The sequence below is a fragment of the Myxocyprinus asiaticus genome, chromosome 26 (assembly GCF_019703515.2).
Source record: "Myxocyprinus asiaticus isolate MX2 ecotype Aquarium Trade chromosome 26, UBuf_Myxa_2, whole genome shotgun sequence".
Classification (NCBI taxonomy): domain Eukaryota; kingdom Metazoa; phylum Chordata; class Actinopteri; order Cypriniformes; family Catostomidae; genus Myxocyprinus; species Myxocyprinus asiaticus.
The window spans coordinates 44928720-44947500 of NC_059369.1; the positions used below are offsets into that span (position 1 = coordinate 44928720).

General features: G+C 38.5%; 1 protein-coding gene across 1 annotated transcript in view; it reads left to right on the forward strand.

Annotated features, from left to right (window-relative positions):
- The window catches only part of LOC127417069 (semaphorin-3ab-like), a 43866-nt gene that overhangs the window by 21923 nt on the left and 3162 nt on the right, over positions 1 to 18781 (forward strand). Inside the window, exons 5-16 of the mRNA XM_051656785.1 lie at positions 105 to 198; positions 2215 to 2334; positions 3823 to 3965; positions 5140 to 5254; positions 5658 to 5727; positions 5883 to 6027; positions 6142 to 6361; positions 7475 to 7566; positions 7781 to 7822; positions 9764 to 9921; positions 11809 to 11876; positions 18456 to 18601. Of these exons, the coding sequence (XP_051512745.1) occupies positions 105 to 198; positions 2215 to 2334; positions 3823 to 3965; positions 5140 to 5254; positions 5658 to 5727; positions 5883 to 6027; positions 6142 to 6361; positions 7475 to 7566; positions 7781 to 7822; positions 9764 to 9921; positions 11809 to 11876; positions 18456 to 18601 (1413 nt within the window). The remainder of the gene's footprint in view (positions 1 to 104; positions 199 to 2214; positions 2335 to 3822; positions 3966 to 5139; positions 5255 to 5657; positions 5728 to 5882; positions 6028 to 6141; positions 6362 to 7474; positions 7567 to 7780; positions 7823 to 9763; positions 9922 to 11808; positions 11877 to 18455; positions 18602 to 18781) is intronic.

Genomic DNA, 18781 nt, shown 5'->3' on the forward strand with positions numbered 1-18781 from the left:
ACAGGTTTGGAACAACATGATGATGAGTAAATGATGATAGAAATGTTATATATAGGTGAACTATACCTTTAATTTTGTTATTGATTGTGTGTGTACCTTTCTAGGACAACATCTTTCGGCTGGGGTCCTCACATTTTGAGAACGGCCGTGGTAAAAGCCCTTATGACGCCAAACTGCAGACAGCTTCCTTACTGATCGGTGAGTGTATCCACCTTATTTTGCAACGTGGAAGCAGCGGCTGCATTTCCGGCAGATGTGTAAAATTTCTGCTGGCATTGACTCCAGTGTAAATAAATAGAAGGATAATAATACCAGAATTTAGTGATATAAGTTTATAAACTATCACACAACCACAGGATGTACAGCAGAATGATGGCCTAATGTCAGATAATTTTCTAACGTCAGCATTTATAGTAAGAGTAAGTAAATCATTCACTTGTTGCTTTGTGTTGAATTGAAGAGAAGGTAATAAAATCTGCTTCTTACTTCACCGGTATCATGACAATGCAGTGTTTCTTGTCTCCATGTAAACCTCCATTTAAATGTACCTGCGTAACCTCCAATGATGCCTTTATTTATTTATTTCCAAAGGCGATGTTTTATAAGCCATGCTGAATGTGAGATCTGCGTGTCTGTTTACTATACATTGCTAAGAAAGAGTGAATGCTTTCTGACAAGAACGGAGAGTAAAATGCGTTTATTAATTTGCCGAGATGAAAAAGATGCAGTTTTGGTGCAAAGAAAGTTAAAGCGGCATTTGTCCAGCTGCTTTCTGCTCTCTGCTGGATGTGTAAAGTTTGTGGAGGCATGTCAGACGGCACAGAAGACCGTCCTGTCAGCGCCTGATTTCATTCATTTTGCCTGTGCAACAGTGTGATAAAACAATGGAAAAATATACGGTACATTCGGTGAAACTATATGCGTTCAAAACCAATGAGTTTATGAAAATCATAATTAATGATAATAATATGATGACATATATCACCAGCCTGTAATGTAAAGCAGCATAATTTACTATTTTTATGTCGCTAAAATAGCTGGAAGTAGCTGATACCGGAAGTGGCCCACATTCTAGGTTGATAATGGCAGCGCCCTAGTTTCGCTGATAAATACAGTGGATAAGGCCAGTCTCATTCGCTGACCATGTGCATGTACATATTTGTGCCTTTTCTGTGCACATGAGTAAGAACATTTGTACGCAGTTATTAGTAAATGAGACCCAGTTTTGTGGAGGGGGGGGGGTCCACTATCATCTCCACTGTTTTGAGCATGTTCAGCTCAAAGTGGTTGTGACCTCACCAGACAGCCAGCTGATCAAACTCCCGTCTGTATGCAGACTCGTCACCATCGCGGATGAGGCCGATGACCGTGGTGTCGTCTGCAAACTTCAGGAGCTTGACAGTGGGGTATTTTGCAGTGAAGTCAATCATGTACAGGGAGAAGAGCAGAGGAGAGAGAACACATCCCTGAGGAGCACCAGTGCTAATAGTGAGGGTCCCGGATGTGATTTTCCCCAGTGTCACTAGCTGCTGCCAATATGTCTGAAAGCTGTTGATCCACTGACAGATTGTGGTTGGCATGGAGAGCTGGGTCAGTTTGGTTGAGTGGTATTGAAGGCTGAACTGAAGTCCACAAAAAGGTTCCTTGCATAAGTCCCAGGTCTGTCGAGATGTTGCAGGATATAATGCAGTCCCATATTGACAGCATAATCCACAGACCTGTTTGCTCGGTAAGCAAACTGAATGGGGTCCAGCAGGGGTCCAGTGATGTCCTTCAGGTAGGCCAAAACCAGTCTCTCAAATGACTTCATGGCCACAGATGTGAGAGTGACAGGTCTGCAGTCATTAAGTCCTCTGATTTTGTTTGTATTGGGAACCGGAATGATGGTGGTGTGTTTGAAGCAGCAGGGAACTTCACACTGCTCCAGTGATCTATTGAAGATCTGTGTGAAGATGGGGGCCAGTTGGACAGTGCAGACTTTCAGACAGGCAGGTGAAACACCACCTGGGACTGAAGCTTTCCTAGTCTTTTTTTTTTTCCAAAAGACCCGGCACACATCCTCCTCACAGCTCATAAGTGCAAACTGAGTAGCAGGAGGTGTTGGTGTGTGTGTGTGTGTGTGTGTGTGTGTGTGTGTGTGTGTGACATGGATGGCATAAATATGCAATCCATTTGCACTAAATATGACTTTTATTGTGTGTTTTTGATTGGCAGATGGGGAGCTGTACGCTGGGACAACAGCTGACTTCATGGGGCGGGACTTTGCCATTTTCAGAACTTTAGGCAAGCACCATCCTATCAGAACTGAGCAGCATGACTCCAGATGGCTCAACGGTGAGAATTTGTGCTCAGTTTCAAAGAATCAAATTTACCTGTATACAGTGGAGTCCAAAAGTCTGAGACCACAATGCTTAAATTTTCCATAATTATTTTGTATTTAATTTGTATTAAATACATACCTTTTTGTAGATTTCACATGGTCAATGTCACAAATTTGATAAGTTACTAAGAAAAAGTGCATAACTAATCTCAGAATTTTCATTTATGGAAATAACTTTGTATATTCTAAGGAATGCAATAAATGAATAGTTTAAAGTCTTTTTAATATTGATTTTCTGGGGGTTTTATATATATATATATATATATATATATATATATATATATATATATATATATATATATATATATATCTGAAGTTATTAAATTAAGTTATTATGGTTTAAGTACTTTGGAATAATTATGCACCCCCCCCCTTCCCTTCCCTTTCCCTGGTGGGGGCATGCCTTGTACCCCATCTGCCGGCAGGTCATCCCTGCCTTCCTGGATCTGGGAGGGGAAAGGGGAGGGAAACAACAACAACAACAAAAAATGTGGTACGCCGTTACGGCGATGGTAACCAAATTAACACTAATATTTAAAAAGAGAGGGAAAGGCCAATGCGGAGCGGCAGCGGGAGAGAGAGAGGAGAGAGAGAGAAAAAAAAACGTACTCGCTGGTTCTCCGATACGCCATAGCCTGGTCTTCGGCCACTCCTCCACCCTCTAGTGGACAACAGTCGTGCCTCCCCGGGTGGATCGGAGGCAGTCCTCCAGCAGTGTTTTCAGTGGATGGTAGGGGTCTCCCCCACACCTGACAGCAGTCCTCCCGCTCCAGGCGGTTGGCCAGGAGCCCCCCCTCCCCTCGCGGTCGGCGGCCGTTCCTCCGCTCTCAGGCGGCTGGGCTCTTCCGTCCCCTGGCGGATGGCTGTGGCTGCTCCATTGGGGTGGATGGTAGTGGCGAGGACTCTACTACAGCACATCCCTCCTCCTTCCCGGGTTTCAGCACCAGTGTAACACATCAATGGAAAGGAGGAGGCAAGAACCGGCTTTACAATATAAATAAAGGTTTAATGATAAACTGAACCAAAAAGACAAACACACACATAGGTGTCGGACAGCTGTATGTAACTCTCTCTCTGTCGCACTGCCATATCCGGTCGGCCTTATCCCTCTCAGGCTTAATCAGGCTAATTAGGGGCCGGGTGTGTGGAATCACGACCTGGCCCGCCCTCCGCCCTTCCACAGTGCCTATGCAGAAATTGACTTTCAAAAATAAACCTTGCATGAGAAATATTCACTGGAGTAAAAGTGTGACAACTAGCCCTGGTCTCCTCTATGATGAAGCTTAGAATGAAATCGAGAATGGTTTTGCTTTAAACGTTTTGGGTCCATACTATTATACTCTTATGAAAGTATGTTGCTTTGTTTTTAAGTTTGTTTGTTTTTTTTATACTTTTTTGTTAGTTCTTAAGAGTGTTCATTTGTTGTTTGTTTATTCATCCAGATCCTAGATTTGTGAGTGTGCACCTCATCCCAGAGAGCAACAACCCAGAAGATGACAAGATCTATCTGTTCTTCAGAGAGAATGCCATTGATGGGGAACAGATCAGCAAAGCCACACACGCCAGAATCGGACAGCTGTGTAAGGTACACACACACACACACACACACACACACACACACTCACACACACAAACATCCATTCCTCATCATCTCACGATGGTCAGACAGGTAGCAGGGCAGCACAGCAAGTTTTCTGCATTTGGCTTCACCCCCCACTGTGAAACTTTAGAGATGTCTAAAATATCACCGGAGCCATCGGTCGAGAGAACAAAGACTCCTCTGTGGAGACAAATGTGAGACTTTGGCAGACTCACTGTGCTCAAGTGCAAGTCCATAGCTTGAAGCGGCAGAAAGGTGTTCTCAATTACAGGTAGTTCGGTATTCCGGTATGACTGGAGTCTTTCCCTCGCCACCGCAGACAATTGTCTCATTATGCAGAGTGTGTGTTTAGTTGATGCAGTGCATTTTCCAGCACGGCTAATTAGAGCTGATAAGAGTGTGAGACTGTTTATATTACTCCTGTGTTTCACATGCCAGTTGCCAGATTGTAAGATTATAGACTCATGTAAATATACACAAACAAATGCACCCCTCTCTCCAAAATTACCGATCATCAGTAATAACTCTGTGTGAAGTAAATAGAGGTGTGCCAAGAATGACTGGAATCTACTTTAGTCAACATGACATCAAAGTTGACCCTCTTTGCTTTCTTAATACACATGCTCGGCCTCATTGTGCTCGATACAATAGTACATTCAGAATTGGGAGAGTAAGTTCTAAAAAATATTCCACCACAGATTACAGAATGCACGAAAGTGATCTAAAGTTTTAATAGCCCTAGCTTTATAAGATGTGTATTTTCATCTGATGGCAGCTAGCAGACGGTTGGTTAAGACAGTCTGTCTGCTAATCTCAATACTTTGGATTACTTCTTCAGCACTGGCAGATTTTCCAGTAGCCTACAATAAAACAAAATACTCTAATAAAAAAATAAAAAAATAAATAAAATTAAAAACAAAGTATTCTCTGAAAAAAAGCCTAAATATCTTGCATTGCTGCTTCTGTGTGAATGTGCCCTCTGTCTGCTCGTATGAATGAAACACATCATAAGAAAGTGTTTTTAACCGCGGTTTAAACACTGCTCAGTTTGCATCATGTAGAGTATGTGGATAAATGTTTAACAATCACTGTATATTCTTTTATAAATCAGCTGTTTTGAGGTAAAATGTTACACTCGTGTTTTGGTTGTGTCTGACAGAATGACTTTGGAGGCCACAGAAGTTTGGTGAACAAATGGACCACCTTCCTGAAAGCCCGTTTAATCTGTTCTGTTCCAGGCCTGAAAGGCATCGACACACACTTCGATGAACTGCGTAAGTTACCCATGCCATGTGACATCCATGTTAACATATTTAATGCACCGACTGATATAACAGCCAGTTATTGACCAAATTTAAACCACTGGCATATCGGTCATATGCATTAATTTATGTTAATTTATAATTAGTTTATTTATTTTTTATATATATATATATATATATATATATATATATATATATATATATATATATATATATATATATATATATATATAATTGTTTATGTTCTATCATATGTAAAATGTGAGTTCTGTTGTTTAGAAGTGCAGAAACAGAAGCCTTTTTTCAAGGGGCTCTGCATTAACTGATAAAAAGTGTATGCACTGTAAACCGATGTCTGCCAAATGAATATCTAAATGTAAATGCATTACTAAAAATGATGTTTGATCGTTTACAGAAGATGTTTTTGTCATGAGCTCCAAGGATGCTAAGAACCCTATTATCTATGCTGTATTTACAACATCCAGGTACTACAACATAAAATTTACACCAAATTCCCATTTCCCCAAAGCCTATCTGCATATTCTGTGTATTCAAATCTCGATAATTGCGTTCTGACTTAGTAAATCCCTTCAGGTGAACCTGTGAAAAAGCTCATGATTGCTGTTTGTGGGGTTTACAGTAACATCTTTAAGGGCTCAGCGGTGTGTATGTATAGTATGGCAGATATCAGGAGGGTGTTTCTGGGCCCCTACGCGCACAGAGATGGGCCCAACTACCAGTGGGTACCATTCTTGGGTAGAGTACCGTACCCAAGACCTGGCACGGTAAGAGCAGTCTTGGACATTTGGCTCTACAAATGAAATAAATTACTATTTATTTATTTTGACCGCTTGCATTTTAACACATGTTCTTGACTCTCATTATCTGGATGGGGACAGTGTCCAAGTAAAACGTTTGATGGTTTTGAATCGACAAAGGACTTTCCTGATGACGTCATCACGTTTGCCAGAAGCCATCCGGCCATGCACAACCCAGTCTTGCCCATCAACAACCGTCCAATCATAATCAAAACTGATGTTGACTACCAGTTCACCCAAATAGTGGTGGACAGAGTGGAGGCCGAGGACGGCCAGTATGATGTCATGTTTATTGGCACTGGTGAGTGTAAAAGAGCACAACAGTCTTGTTCTCAATATTCTCCAAAGGAAAGTTGATAAGACAGATCCACTGTGAGCTCTGAGGTTGTTAATCGGTGGTATATACTTCTGTTGAAGCCATCAGTTGGTGTTATTTCAACTTCATAAAAAACAAAAGTAAAAATCATGTTTTTTTATTTATTTATATATTTTCTCCCAATTTGGAATGGCCAATTCCCACTATTAGTAGGTCCTCTTGGTGGTGCGGTTACTCACCTCAATCTGGGTGGCAGAGGACAAGTCTCAGTTGCCTCCGCTTCTGAGACAGTCAATCCGCGCATCTTATCACGTGGCTCATTTTGCATGACACTGCGGAGACTCACAGCATGTGGAGGTTCATGCTACTCTCCGCGCTTTGAGAGCGAGAACCACTAATCACGACCACGAGGAGGTTACCCCATGTGACTCTACCCTTCCTAGCAGCCGGGCCAATTTGGTTGCTTTGGAGACCTGGCTGGAGTCACTCAGAACGCCCTGGATTCGAACTCACGACTCCAGGGGTGATAGTCACAAATACTTGTACAAATATTAATCATACAAATAATGTTTTTTAAGTGTAAATCCTGCTGAAGAACTACACTACCTATGATCCTGAAGAGAACAATCCACCAATCATAGAATCACGGCAAACAAAGTGCGCCAAAAGAGCTCTGCAGCGACTGTCCATCTCCCTACACTCAAAACGACTTTTATATTTGTATACATCTGAATATTTTGCATTGTTAATACACTTATATTCTACAATATTAAATAAATATTTTACATTTTCACTTGTTTTTAATCCGCTTTTTTTTTTTCTGTTTTTTTTTTGCTTCAAATCAAAGTTTGTAATCTTGTGATTCACCTCAGAGCTGGTTGGTTTGGTTCATGGCTTACAGCTCTTGTTTTTATTGAAGGATTTTATTAAATCCCTATGGAAAAAAAAAATATGGGAAAAATACTTCCGAAATCAAAACGGCTGAAAATTGTCAGGCCGTTGTTGCACGCTCTATAACATATAATAACATTAATAACAACATATAGGTTTATATAGAAAAACTTTTCATATGTGTATTGTTGTATTTTTCCACTGCAGACATGGGCACGGTTCTAAAGGTGGTATCAATCCCCAGAGGAACATGGCATGATCTTGAGGAAGTCCTACTGGAGGAGATGACAGTGTTCAGAGTAGGTTTATAATGTTTATATAATACACTCTTTATGGAATGCTGTATAGTTATCCAAGAACAGAGAGACAACTGATAATAATAATAAAAAAAAACAATTAATACAAAAAAAGCCCTTTGACTCACTGGAAATTTTTATTTTTAGAAAACCAAAAATATACTTCCCATGCACTGTATATGCACTCATTTAAGTAATTAAAACATTGTTTTGATAGGAACCAACTGTCATTACTGCCATGGAACTCTCCACAAAGCAGGTAAACATTACAACAACCTCAAACAGACAATCGCTTATCTCGTTAAACTCTGATGCATTTTTGAGCGGCCGCCTGCAATTTTTCACACTCAAATTTAAAAGCAGACCATTCACACACACTGTGGACTAAATGCAAACATTTTTTTAAATTTATTTATTTATTTTTATTTTTTTCAGAAAACCCCTCAAATAAAAATATAAATAAAAAAAGACTACATTTATTCATAAATAATATTGTATGTGTTTATAATGTTATGATAAACATAATATTAGTATTTTATTTATTTATTTATTTATTTTTCCTGTCCCAACTTTGTAAGAATGTAATTCTGGTTCTGTTCACTTTATCTCACTTTGAAATGTCTTATTTTGTTCCACTAGGTGGCAGCAAGCACTAGAAAAATTATTTTTTCTCTATCACATTCCATCACAATATACAGATCTGAAATGCAGGTGGCGCTCTAACGCATTTTAGCCCTCACAGATGTGCTCGTCCATAGACATTCAGTCTAATTTTCATTTCAAGCACCACCGTTATCATTTCATAGAATATCTCGGCCTCTGAGTGGACTAGAAGCTCAATCTAGGTGTCATTAGAAAGCTGAGATCCCAACATTTTATCATCAGTAGTCGAAAACATATTTTATGATGATTTGTTTTGCATGCTTTTCCTGCTGAATGGAATATTTTGTATTGGATATCTAAGATATAACATTGGATTATTCAGCCAAGCAAGCTCACAGACATGTAACAAATGACTCATTTTTTATGCAACTGTCTAAGGTAAAAGCAGATATTGTTTTTAGCTATTTGGGGCTTACAGTAGCAATAATATGTGCATAAAAGAGATGTACTGTATGTATTTGATGAACAAAAATCATATTTCATTTAATGATTCTTTTGAAAATATTTCAAACTGTGGTATTAGGGCAACACAATAGTCAGAATCATGAGAATGAGAGCTTTCATTTGATATATGACTTGTCCATTTAAATGCCATGTGAAAAACGTTTATATTACAATTAATATTTCTACCCCATTACCTCTAGGCAGTGCTAATTTGCGATGCAAACATTTTCAGGCCTTATTTTGATATTTTATGTAACATAAATGCAAAAGTGTTGGTATTCTCTGAAAAGATCCTAAGCTTTCAAACAATACCTCATATGCCTGACCTACTGTATGTATACGGGAACTTTAATGTTTTGGGTGAATTTGTTTTTTCAAGATATAGCGCCCCCTTTTTGATTTTTTTAAAGAAAAGGAGGGATGAGTCGAAATTAATTTTGTGGTAATAAACATTATGCTTAATGTCCTCCAAGTCTGAGGAAAACAATGAGACTAATAAGTGATCTGCAGGGAACAGAACTGGCCTAACATATGTGTTTGGGGGTAATAAAGTGAATGGAGCAGCTAGCTTTATTTTTCAGAACAGCTAGATTTATCATGTACCCAAAAACCTAGACACGCACACACACACACACACACACACACACACACACACACACTCACATATACACTGCTTGGCCTCCAGCTACATTACGCAGAGCAGGGGCTGCTGTCATAGTCACTCACACAACATGGCAACATGAGGTTCTGCCATTAGAGGCCACACACACACAGTCACACACAGCAGCTGGTTTTACACTCAGGTCATCTGCAACTGTGTGTCCTTCTTTAGACGGTGTGAATAATCAAGCCGACACTAAGAGGATATCTGAAAGGGTATATAATTAAACAGCCCCAGAGAATGTTCCTGTATCCAGCATACTCGGTGCAGCTAGAACAGTCATTAACTCGGCTATCACACAATGAAACAGCTGCCCAGTGCATGACGAGACACTTGGCACACTGTAAAAACTTTGGCAGTCATGAATAGTTCTGTGGGTCACAATATTGTTTAATAAAAGAAGGTCTCAGTCTCTCTACTTTCCCTCTGCAGCAACAGCTCTATCTGGGATCCGGCCTCGGGGTTTCTCAGATGCCTCTGCACCGCTGTGACGTGTACGGGAAAGCTTGTGCAGAGTGCTGTCTGGCTCGTGATCCGTACTGTGCCTGGGACGGCTCGCAATGTTCCAGATACTTCCCGACTGCTAAAAGGTATACCAAAGCAGGGTTATTATAGTTTGTGATTTTTTTGTTTTTATTTCTGATTTTACGTATTCTAAATTTTTACACTTTCAATATTTCTGTTATATTCTGTATGTTATTTCTATATTGTATTATTATTATTATTATTATTATTATTATTATTATTATTATTTCTATATTTTATTATTATATTCCATAATATTATTTCTATATTTTATTTCTATTTAGTAATTTATTTCTTTAATTTAGTTTTGATTTCTATTATATTTGATCCTTTTTATATTTTTATACTATAAATATTTTTATAATTTAATTATGTATATATTCTATATTTATTTCTATATTATTATTATTATTATTATTATTATTATTATTATTATTATTATTATTTAATTTAGTTTTTCTTTCTATTTTATTTGATCATTTCTATATTTTTAAACTTTCAATATTTCTATATTATTATTATTATTAGTATTATTATTATTATTATTATTATATTTTAATATATTATTTCTATATTTTATTTCTATTTAGTAAGTTATTTCTTTTATTTCATTTTTAAATCTATTTTTCTATTCCATTTGTCATTCCAGTATAGTGTAGTATTTTATTTTTTATTTCATTTTAATTTATATTTTATATTCTTCTTGTCATTCCAGTTTACTTTAGTTTTTGTTATTTTTCACACTTGTCTGTTAGTGTTAGTTTTTTTCTAGCATTTACTAGTATCATTTAAATATGTGGTGTAATTTAAATATTTCATTTTCTTAGCAATGGGCTTATTTTCTTAAATCCCATTGAACTGAAAATATACCAAAGATCACCCACTTATTTATTTATTTATTTATTTATTTATTTGTTTTCCCTAAAAATTGTTTTTGTGCATGGCTTGAAATCAAGGTAATTAATTTAATAGAGACAAATTCACTTAACAGTTTTGCCACTTTAACACAAGTTATTTTAGCTTAAAACAAAGTGTTTTATTTAAAAACCACTCGCATTTATTCCTGCACCTTATAAATTAAGCAATCATTATTATTTTCTGCGCAAATACGCCTCTTTTTAATGCATTTGAGGCTCTTTATAGAATGCGCTGGGTTCACAAACATCTGCACTATTTGACCGATGCAATTAACGTTCCGCTTTTACCGACCACAGAAAGCTGGTGGTAAATACTTAAAATGTTTGTTTACATTTTCTAGAGATCATGGCAGCAATAATATATCAAATGATGAAGCAGTTTTAAGCATGCACATATCCAGACACACAGTGTAGTGGAACGTCATAATTCATCAGCGAATCAGGTGTTACAACAACATGTACGAATAAACGCCATCAACAAGTGATTCATTCATAGTGAATTTCTCTCTTAATGTCAAAGAGCTCTTGTCCTAGTAATGATCAATCCTTGAAATCCTCTCCTACAGACCATCAAACGCAAACTGCCTATTTTATCTTCAAGTCTATTTAAAAAACAAGCACAAAATGGGGTCCCACATTTACAATATACAGTCCATGTCTATCTCAGAGAGGTTCTTTGTGTGCTACTGGAGGTGAAAAGACTTCACATATTGCCAACATTACTAAGTTGCCTTGAAGGGACATTCATGCATGTATACTCAGGACATATGTTGTATGACAGCACTTTTTTAGAAAGGTTTTTGAGCACAAGAGCTGGCTGTACTACATAGAGACTAAATAGCCCAAAGCTGAAACTGGTTTGAATTCATACACACTTCACATACAAACACTCTCGTGGAGCTGGGTTTGATTTACCTCAGTAGTATGATGGTGAGAGCTCGCTGCAAGACAGATATGTGTGGGAGTGAATATGTGCATCCGCATTCACCTGCACTCTCAAATTCTCTTCTGTGTTTGTGTGTTTTACGCTTGCAGGAGAACGAGGCGGCAGGATATCAGGAATGGAGACCCTCTAACTCAGTGTTCGGATCTTCAGCATCACGGTAATACATGCAGATTTCAGCACGATCATGGCTCATGTGTAATAATATGTCTAACAACTCAGTGCTTCTGTGGAGAGAATCATCGATCACGATTCTTTACCTGTTCTATCTAGAACAGTCTGCCATCTGTGTAAGACAACGTGAGAATGCACAACAAAGGGAAACAGACCCTGCAATTTCACGCGGTATAATGCGACATAAGCCGGTGATGGAGAGATATGATCAGTAGAGGGCAGTCATGTTTCATTCTTTGAACAAACAATGATTGCTAATGGTTTCGTGAGCCTATCATTTCTCAAACTAAGGGTTTGTCTAAAACAGCCAGGTTATCAGGGCTCAAATCAAAAATCAAAAAGCCATATCAAGCGATATTAAGACAAATCAGCAATAGAAATACAGTAGGGCCTAAAAAACTATTAAGTGATTCCTTCTGACCAAAATGTAATAATGTTTTGCACATGCTCTACTGTCAATAGAAAGAGTTGCTCTTTAAGCGTGTTCACACTTGAGTTCTGTTAAAAAGAACCAAACTTAGACCTACTTCACTTCAGCCAAAAGCAAACAAACAAATAAAACTGTAAAACAGCGGTCTTCTTTGCATTTGCATTGTCCGAAGCCGCTTAGATGACAGGTCGGGAATTTTTTTTAACCACAGTATTTGCTGTAGTATCTTTTCATTTGTGTGTGTGTGTGTGTGTGTGTGTGAGTGTGTGCGTGCGTGTGTGTGTGTGTGTGTGTGTGTGTGTGAGTGTGCGTGTGTGTGTGTGTGTGTGTGTGTGTGAGTGTGTGTGTGTGTGTGGGCAGGTTTAAGTGGTTTATGAGGACTTTTTTTTAGGTTATAAACTGGTAATTACAAGGGTATTATCCTATAAATGTGGTTTATGAGGACATTTCTAGTGTCCCCATAATTCAAATCACTTAAAAAACATACTAAACGATGTTTTATTGAAAATGTAAAAATGCAGAAAGTTTTTTTGTGAGGGTAAGGACATATTGTCACCCGAAACAAGCAGATATTACAGCTTTTCCTACTTGCATTACAACTTGTGGACGGTTTTTCCACTTCCTTTGGTGATCGTTGTGTTGCACTGTTCGACTGAACAGGTCATCGTGATCCGCGTATATCTTCTCCCTCTTAATAAATATTATCGATAATGAGCTAATTAAACATTAAACATGATGTCACTAGAGGGCTAAATGCAACTGTCGTATCCGCAGGTCTGAGACGGTGAAACGGAGATGTGTCATTGACACTTTATGACAGTTTGGGCATACCAGGATGGCTACTCGAACACTTCCGGTGGCTTCACTTTACTATTGCGTCCAGTTCTGTATATATATATCAGTGCTATCAACCCATTTTTTCATACTTTTAAAACATCTCAGTTTTAAACATTCTCTTAAATGTATTAATTGTTTTACACAATTCAAATTCATTTTTAAGCTTAAATACCTACCATGGTATTTGTAGTAAAAACCATAATAACCACAAAATTATGATTTTTATTATCATAGTTTTCATTTTCCTGTAATATTACAATGGATTTACTACTCTGCTATTGTCAATCTCCTCTACGCAGATGAAAATGATCATGGTCCTGTTGTAGATGACTTTGTACACTGATGTGATAGGGCATTCCTGCAACAAAACGTGGTAAAAACGAAGGACATGCTCATTGATTTTAGGTGCAAGCCCTCTGCCCCTCAGAGAACTACCAATAAGGGGCAGGTGGCAGAAGTTGTAGAAACATACAAGTACCTTGGTCGTTCGATTGACAATAAGTTAAGTTGCAACTCCAATACAGAGATGCTTTGTAAAAAATTGCCTTCGTAAACTGTCAAGATAGTAGTGATGCTGTTTTTCTCTTTGGTGATGATAACAGTGACAATGATGCTGAGGATGTTTGTTATGACAGTTTTTCACGATGCTGCCAAGCTTGGTTTCCTGTGTAAATTTTAGTTATGTTGTTTACATAAGGTCATTGAATTGTACTTACATATCCAGGTTGCATTTGTACGGGTGTTGGGTTTATTTATTTATTTTTTATATTAACTTTATGATTGGGAAGGTTATCTTAGGACTACTGTTGTGTCCCACATCTACCCCTCCTTATATGTAGTACCCTATGTATTTCATTGTCTTGAATTTGTATTGTTCTGGATGTATGTCTTGTCGCAAAACCAGTTGCCCTCCAGGGACAAATACAGTTGAAAGTAAGTAAGTCATGTCAAGGTTAAAATATGGTTACTGTTATAAAACCATGGTTATCATATTGCAAGGGCATGCAAAACTATTTAAGAAACAAACTTAAAAATCACGGCTTATCATCTAAGGGGCTCTGTATTATTGTAACATATGTGTAATTGGATTACATTACATTTCAAAATGAGTATGATTTGGTTGCAATTACTTTTTATAAATTATGTGATTACATTCTTGATTACCAATTAGCCAACGGCAATAGCCAGTGCATTTCTGACTGATTATTAGGGGTGTAAATATTTGCTCTGACAACAATTTGATAATGATTAGGATTTTTTAAGCCGGTTGTACATGATGCGAGTTCTGACACTCGGGAGGTCGTGATCCCCTGCTCATGTTACGAGTCAGTTTATCTGACTACAAATGCTGTCCAACATTTGACAGATTGAGATTTCGAAGGGAGGCTGTGGACAGGTGGAACTTTCAACCTAGAAGTCCTTGGTTTCACCAGACTCGCTCTTGGGGAGTTACTATCACATATCCACTGACTATTGTGTGCATATACAATTATAACAGATGCTATCCCTCTAAATGAAGCCCTAGAATTGAAACAAATGCAAGTATTATGAATAAAAATAGACCATGATGGAAATTTTAAAACTCTGTCTGTCAGAGTGATAAAGATTGTTTTCTAGCGCAACCCGTATAGCAAATGATTTGTCTGAAGAGCATAGAACAGCATGTCCTTTCTGTAGCATCATTCTCAGTGATGTGGTCGTGAATAAAATGGGAAAAATACAGTTTTAACATGACCATTTTCTCCAAATATGTAAAACCTTCATGAACACTCAGTTTTTATTGATCATGTGAGTTGCAACACCTTCTACTGATTGGTCAACTTCAGCTAGATTGCCAAATCGGCTCATTCAACCGCACACACCTCACAAATTCAAGCCGACAGCTCCCGGATTTTTTAGACAATTTTAAAAATTATCGGGAGGTCGTGAGATGCTCGGCTCTGCCTGTAAGTCCTCTCACACGATGTGAGCCTCAATTTTAACGTACAAATTCAAATTTAAAATGAATGAGTTGATTTTCATGAAAATACTGTATGCATCGAGTGATCCAAAAGTATTCAGATTAAATTACCTAAAGATTACAATTTAAAATGTAATTTGTAATCAGTATCAGATTACATATCAGAAGTAATCTACCCAGCACTGGTTTTAGCCCACTTTTCATCATTATTTTTTGGGAACCCAGTCAGCTTGAATAATTTATAATAGTAATATAATAAGGAATAATAATAATAACAATCAGTAAAAAATATTGCTTAAATGTATTAGCATTGAATAGTGATCATTTTAATGTGCTTTTTAATGGAGTGGTGGTGACGTAGTGGACTAAAGCACTGAACTGGTAAGCAAAAGATTGTTGGTTCAATCCCCACAGCCACCACCATTGTGTCATTGAGCAAGGCACTTAACTCCAGATTGCTCCAGGGGGATTGTCCCTGTAATGAGGGCACTGTAAGTCGCTTTGGATAAAAGCGTCCGCCAAATGCGTAAATGTAAATGCTTTTCATTCCAAATATGATTAAATGCTCTGAACTAGTCTGTCATGGGATTACTTAAGATTTATATAGTAACTTTTAGTGGTTGAACATATTTGTAATTAACCAAATGGGAAATTAAAGTGAATTTAAAGCACTTCAGATCAAGGGTGTAGCCAGGAAATTACATTTGGGTGGGGCTCAATAAAAATGGATGGGCCAAAATTTTTTTAACCACATTTACCTTAACAACAGAGAAGCGGCACATTCAAGCATTTCTTTCAAAATTTCAGAAATCAGAATTTATGTCTTTTTAAACTATATTATAATTATGTTGTAAGGAAGTTCTTTGACTCTCTGAAGGAAGCGGGAGCCATGCAAACATCCAACATCCGACTCATTATTGTCAGCACTTTTCAGTGTAACAAAATATTCAACAGCACGAACACAAATCGACAGGGTGCTCTATCTCTCCCTGTGTCTCTCCACACCCGTTAACACTGTAATCAGCCACAGCTGGGTGAGATAATCTGCTGCAGGTGTCCAACCCGGCCTCGCTCCACACAGTCACCGCTCGGCCCGACCCGCTTTCCACATACCCCCATCGCCCAACTCAGGCCGGGGACCTCTCTGGCCTGAGCCTTACTCCCCCCATTTCTGGAGAGGAACCACTGCCCTTTCGGCCGACCCAGCGCCAGATGGTTTTCCCCGCATCCGTGAATCCGGAACAGCTCTAGGGAAAGGGGAGGGGGAGGGAGGAGTGAAAGAGAAAGAGAGCGAGAAAGAGCAAGAGAGAGGGAGAGGGAGAGAGAGAGAGAGAGAGAGAGAGAGAGAGAGAGAGAGAGAGAGAAAAAAACTTGTCGGCTCCTGGACACACCGCCCACTCGGTCCTCAGCCAGCCGGTCCACCTTCGTCTGCGATGCCCGGCGAAGGCATTGGTCTCGCTCAGCCATCCCTTTCGGTAGCCTGCTGATGAACCCATTGTGTCTCACCAGATCGTGTATCCTTGGCACCGCGTTCTTGAGCCAGCAACGAGGACTCCAGGACAGCGTGATCTTCCTCCAATTTTCCCGGGTTTCAGCACCAATGTAAGGAAGTTCTTAGAAAGGAGGATGCTGGGGCCAGCTTGACAAAACACGTAGACATTTATTGTTGCACTTATCAGTAGCACACAATAAGGCCGCTTTTCATCAGTACACAAACGGTTTGCTTTTCAGCTCAACACTACACATAAACTCTGTTGGCTTTTCAACTCAACACTACACATAAACTCTGTTGGCTTTGCAGATCAACTCTACACATAAACTCTGTTGGATTTCCAGCACAACACACAAACAGCTTCGTTGAGTCTCTCTCTCTCCCTGTGTCTCTCCATGACTGCAGCTCTCGCCGCGACTTTATCTCTCGCCCGTTAACGCTGTACTCAGCCACAGCTGAGCGAGATAATCCGCTGCAGGTGTCCAACCCAGCCTTGCTCCGCACAGTAGCCGCTTGGCCCGCCCGCTCTCCACATATGTATTTGAAGTCAAAGAATAATCTAATATAATCTAGGTAGGCCTGGGTCTAATTTGGGCGGGCCCAGGCCCACCCCAGCCTACCCTTGGATACGCCACTGCTTTAGATCCACTTTCATTTCACTGAGTTTGGTTTGGTAATGTGTGAAAACCAAACCAAACTCAGGATGAGCACAAGATGGCATTCATGTATTGAGAACAGAACTTCTCTGAAAACACTGTATCACGAGCCTCACGTATGCTCTGATTAGACATGCTAAAGACGGCAATGACGGGTGAACTGTCCCAATAAGCATGATAACACACTGGCAATGAGGCAGTCATGCCGTCATACTTCCCTTCATTTGTGAACCTGTACCTTCACACAAGAAAGTGCCGGAAAATAAAATTTGATTAGAAGCCCAAGAGATAATTGCTACTGTTTATAACATTTTACTATTTAAATTAAAGATTTGCATACATGCCGTACAAGCCAAGGTAGTGTTTAATTAAATCTTTCAAAATGAAACATGGTCTAAAACGGTCATTTCACTGTTAATGACACATGTTTTACTACTGAGAAACTGTTTCACAGCTGTTGGAGAAATATAGGTTGCAGAACATACACTTACATGAACACACACACACGTACACGTAGATATACATTGCAAGGCCACTTGAATCACATTGAGACCACACACTGACTTCCTGTGTGAGAGTTTTTTGAGTTACGGTGGCACAGCAAAGCCACAGCAATGCACGCTGGCTTTTAATAGTGCTGACTTGAAAAGGATGGCAGAAGAAAATGAAAGACAGAGGGATGGATGGTGTTTAAATGAGAATATTCTGGATAAATACATAGGCGTGAATCTCGTGAAGACTGTCAAGAAATGTCCAGGCCAAAATATAAAAATATTTAATTCCAAAAAATATTAAATTATACAGTATATGTGTATACAGTGTGTGTATGTGTGTGTATATATATATATATATATATATATTTTTTTTTTTTTTTCTTTTTTTCTGGGCAATAATGGTGAAAATGTTCTATAACTTCTTTGTAGCCAAGACTTTAAGGTATGTGACTATGCAGAAATGGACTTTCAAAAACAAACCTACTCTAAGAAATATATTCACTGGAGTGTGAAAGTGTGACAACTAGCCCCAGTCTCCCTATTTTTTTTTTTTTTTTGTATCCCTTTAGACCTGAACACACTATGAGATGTGCGTGTGATAGCATATGGTCTAAATCATCCACTTGTATCCTCATCATGGAAGAATCATGATTTCTTACTTCTCTCTCCTTTTCTTTCTTTCTCTCTCTTGTGCAGATGATGCAGATGGAGATAGAGGTCTGCTGGATAAGACAGTATATGGAGTTGAGAACAGCAGCTCTTTTCTGGAGTGCAGTCCTAAATCTCAGCGAGCCCTTATTTACTGGCAGTTCCAGAGACATGGAGAGGACCGCAAACTAGAGGTATTTATTCTGTTGTGTACATGGTTGTTTCTTCATCTTTGCTCAATTTCTTGTCCCAGGGTTTGATTTTTATTAAAATAAATTATTATTATTAAAATATATATATATATATATATATATATATATATATATATATATATATATATATATATAGATAGATAGATAGATAGATAGATAGAT